The 4,546-nt window shown below is 37.8% G+C and overlaps 1 protein-coding gene across 1 annotated transcript; it reads right to left on the reverse strand.

Annotated features, from left to right (window-relative positions):
* Positions 1 to 1,148: 1,148 nt before the first annotated feature.
* Positions 1,149 to 3,721, reverse strand: LOC112510426 (zinc finger CCCH domain-containing protein 29-like). The gene is made up of 2 exons (XM_025115835.1): positions 3,491 to 3,721; positions 1,149 to 3,400 (listed from the first exon to the last, which is right to left on the reverse strand). Exon 2 carries the CDS (start codon positions 3,392 to 3,394, stop codon positions 1,481 to 1,483), a length of 1,914 nt encoding a protein of 637 aa, XP_024971603.1. The 5' UTR covers positions 3,395 to 3,400; positions 3,491 to 3,721; the 3' UTR covers positions 1,149 to 1,480.
* Positions 3,722 to 4,546: the final 825 nt, after the last annotated feature.

Genomic DNA, 4,546 nt, shown 5'->3' on the forward strand with positions numbered 1-4,546 from the left:
AGAGGCTCCAGGAAAATCTCCACGGCCATGCAGGACTCCAACGGGCTCCTAAAAGGTTAAGTCTTATTATCAGTTGAGCTAATCTTACAAGGTTAAAACTTATAACCTTGATGAAAGCTTATATCCCTCACATATTTTAGTAGAGCTTCATGAATCATTTGATAACTCATTTGCGTATAGATCTCTTGCAATGGAAGATATTTAAATTAAGTAGAGACGATTTACTTACATAAAAAGCTAATAACAGTAATAATATATATGAACGTAAAAAAGATATAAGCGAATATCAACTAAAATTTCTATCCCCACTCGTTACTTGGAGAATCTAACCTTTCGCTAAGTTATATTGCAATATTTCTAAAATGTATTTGAAGTTCTAGGGTTTATTTCAGACTCAATAAAAATTAGTTTCCATGTAAAGTGAATTTTATCCGGTAAGTGGAGAAAAGATTTTGCCCGGTGATGTCATCGCCCTCACTTGCCTTATCACGTAACATTTTTAACCTTATCGTGTAACATTTTTTGCCATCAAAATGGATTGTTGATAAGTATCTTAAACCCGATAAGTGTTTTACTAGGTAAACACTTGTAAACGGCCCAAAAATTGTATCCATCACAAATGAAAAGGTCATTTTGTAAAATTGAAATGCATAAAACTGATTTTGTATTTTTGGATATTTGAATAATTCAACATCAAATTATATTTTAGTTCAATAATTAAAGAGTAAATTACCTTTATAGTCCTTATGGTTCGGTGGAAACTTCTATTTTTGTTTTTATAAGTTTGAAATTACAATTTTCATATTTATGATTTATAACTCATTATCTTTTTCATTTTTATAATTTAAAATTTATTGTTTTTTATGTAGTTTATAGTTTATTTCTATTTTAATCCTTCGTACTTAAAAATAGTGTTTTGATCTCAAAAACAAAAATAGAAATGAATTATAAATTATTTAAAAAAATAAAAAAAAAATACAGATTATAAGAACAAATATCCAACCACAAAGCCGAAATTTGCAATTATAAAATGGGGTCCCGTGGAAGAACAATGAAAACGACAGAAGGAACGATTAAAAGGGATTAATTTGACGCTTTAGAATCGAGTATAATAAATGAAGTAAGCAGGATAATGGTTGATGACATTATTTAATTCAATATTTTTTATTTTCATTTTATTTTTAATCATGCCATGAACAATAAAAAGAAGAACAGCAAGATGATCAGAAATTGAATCAGAAAGGATATAAATTAAATTCCCAGTTGGGAAATTATGAAGAAATCTTCATCAAATCAAAGAAAAATTAAAAGAATTCCCAGTTGTTCTTCCCCTAAACCAAGATCAACGTTCAGTTCCTTCTTCCTCCTACGTCTGAATCATACTACTACATCACCATCATCATTGATTAAATATATATATATATATAAGAAATTAAGAATTCACCAAAGAATTTTAATGGCAAAATCGAAGCTCTTGCGTTTATGCCACCATCTGTTCTTGTTCTATGTACATCTGCTCGATCCATTGCGGCAGTTTCTCTCCTCCGCCGCCGTATCGGTGCTTTTCCGGTGAACTATGTAGCCCAACACCAACATCCTTAACCAGTGTGTTCACCCATGAAACATCTGGTTCATGGTTCATATTCACAGCACCGCCACCATACCCGAAAGATGCAGATTTTCTAAGCTTGTTAGCATCGTCACCACTGAAACCCCACTCCAGCTTCCCGTCCGGCGAACCCCACTCGGAGAAGTTGGAAGGTTGTTGGGGAATTGACCGGAGACTCATGGTGGCTCCTGCACCTCGGTCAATAAAGCTCTGGCTGCGTTGCTTTGAGAAGGAACCAGACCTTGAATTCATGACCGCCTGAGCAACGGCAGCCGACGAATCAAACCCGTAACTCGATGGTTTTCGCACCGGAGATGATGAGTAGTTTGGTGAAGGGTATGATGCACGAAGAGGGTTCGAATTTTGACGGAATTGTTGGTGCCCAGTTGGAGATTGCAATTGGGTTGGTGTGTTCGTCATTGGAGATGATAAACCATGAAATTGAGACAACAAAGATTGATCACGAGATCCAAAAACGTCATCAAGATTCGTAGGTTTCAGTTCCCCGAATCTGTTGTTATTGTTGTAAAGATTAGTTGATAAATCATCAATCATTTGCCGTCTTTGTTGCTGTTGAGCTCGTATGCTCTCCGATCCAAGCAACTCCATATCTATCTCCAAATCTCTAGCATTCAAAGCCGTCTTCAACCGACTCCCCGGAAGTTGCAGCGCCGGCGGTGTCAAATGATTCACCTTGTTCTGCCACATCGGAGAAGACGGAGGAGACATAGATGGAGTCGAACCAAGCGCCAACGGACTCATCGAACCCATTTCCATTGAATTCACAGACCCTGATTTTGGCGACGGCATAGCCGACCCAGTGGAAGCGTACACCGGCCGGAGCTCCTCCACCCTGTGAGCAAAAAAGCAAACTTTTCTGGCACACCCAATTTCGTCTTTGCACAAACGAGTTCTGTATTGAGCTGGGTGAAGCCAAGATTCAAACACCCCGTGTGCATAYTCGCAMGMATCKCCWTTMACRCAGCTWCCTTTRCGAAACTCCGGGCAMGGKACGCAGCTGTAGTTGWACTTYYTCRGRTCACGSCGSCGSGCGTTCTCGCCGGGATGAACAAACGGACACTCCGTCCAATCATGAGTATAAGCTCTTGAGCATGGTTTCACCTTAAACGTATACATCCTAAACTCATCGGACCCATAGACACCATTGTTGATATCGGGCATCGATACATCAATTGGGTATTCCTTTTTCGCTGCAACAATTTCTTTTTCTTCGATTTGTTCTTCATCGCTACCATCTTCAATCGCAAAACCCTTCAACAGCATCTCCAAAGTTCTTCGTGTTGACGATTTGATGCCACGAGCTATCAGATCGCCGGGTTTGTTGCCGTTGGCGTCGGTTACGTTAACATCCGCGGAAGCTTCAAGCAAAAGCTTCACAACTCCAACCGACAAAGGAGAGCCACCGGCGGCAGCGCAGTGGAGAGCGGTGGCGCCGTCGGAATCGGAGGTTTTGTTAACATCGACCTTTTTCGCATCGATTATGTATTTCAAAACCTGAGTGCTTCCATACATGGAAGCAATCATGAGAGGAGTTCGTTCTTCAAGACCCATCTTCCCTTTACACCCATTTCTTCTCACGTACCAAAAGCTGATCTCATCTAAGCTCGCCTCCTTCTCTTCCACCATGTAAATAAACCCAGAAACATCATCTGCAGCTGCTAACTCGAGCAAATTCGAGCATTTCAAGAACAACCCATGATACTTTTCTTCAAACTTCTCTCCATCCATGACAGAATAAAATTTACCCTTTGTAACTTTACACATGAAAACCTGCAAAAGTTAAAGAAACCCCATTAACAATCGGTACACAAACAAGAAGAAAAAACACAAATCAGTGAAAATTAAGATGCATCTGCACACCTTTAAGAAGGATAGTCTGACTTTACTGGATTGATGAAGAAATATGGTGTAAGAAATTAGTTGTGGATTGGATCGAGTAGGAGGATGAAGATGAAGAGAATGAGGTGGGATGAAGGATATTTATATGATGTTGGGATTAAAGATACAAATATTGTAGAAAGCACACGCTATGGAGGGAGGAGGAAGAAAGGAGGAAGCTATGACTTTTCTTCTTCTATGTTTCTTTGGTCCAAGTCAAAGCTTTCAACAATGGTGGAGAACACCCACTTGAAATCAGTTTGATTTCTGAAATGAAATTCATATTCAAATTCAAATGCAAATGCAAATGCAAATGCAAATTAAGATTTAAATGTGGGTGTGGAGCCTAGCCTGCAATCTACTGATATCTGACTGGCTTTCAACGGGTTTGTCCAGTGGAGTATGAGCTTGACCCGGCTGGATATAATGTAGGAATCCCACGCGCATCCCGACTAGAGTGAGGGAATGTTTAAGCGGTTGACGGTGGCGTGGGGGGCTGTGAGTGGTGGAGTGTGTACGGTGGCGCGTGGGATTTAGGAGCGTAGTGGAATCGACTCACCGGTTAAAGATTTCAGGCGACTGGTCACACGCGTGACGCGGTCTTTTTACGTTTTACTCGTTCCTTTCCTCCACATGTTCGAATTACATTTTAAATTTCAAAAAAATGTGTACGATTTCGTTAAACTCAATATAAGAAAACTTTACATTTTAGTTTTATGTTTTAACTTTAATTTTTAATTAATAAATAAGAATTTTGATTATTTAATGTTGTTTTCAATCAAAATGTGCTAAAAAAAACTTTGATATGTTCGGTATTTATATTTATTAGAAAGATATTCGTGTAATGTATCGAGATATATTTGTATTTCAATGTTTTGTTTTATTTTTTATCTTTGTCGATATAATACAATTTTATGTGATTTTGAGAAAACAATAAAGTTTTTATTTTTGAATAAAATGTAAATTTGAAAATATCATATAAAATTTATAAAAAATATATCAATATTAGTATCAAATTAATTATTTAAAAGTTCTTGT

Source organism: Cynara cardunculus, assembly GCF_001531365.2.
Source record: "Cynara cardunculus var. scolymus isolate 2C chromosome LG 3, CcrdV1, whole genome shotgun sequence".
In the NCBI taxonomy this organism is placed as follows: Eukaryota; Viridiplantae; Streptophyta; class Magnoliopsida; order Asterales; family Asteraceae; genus Cynara; species Cynara cardunculus.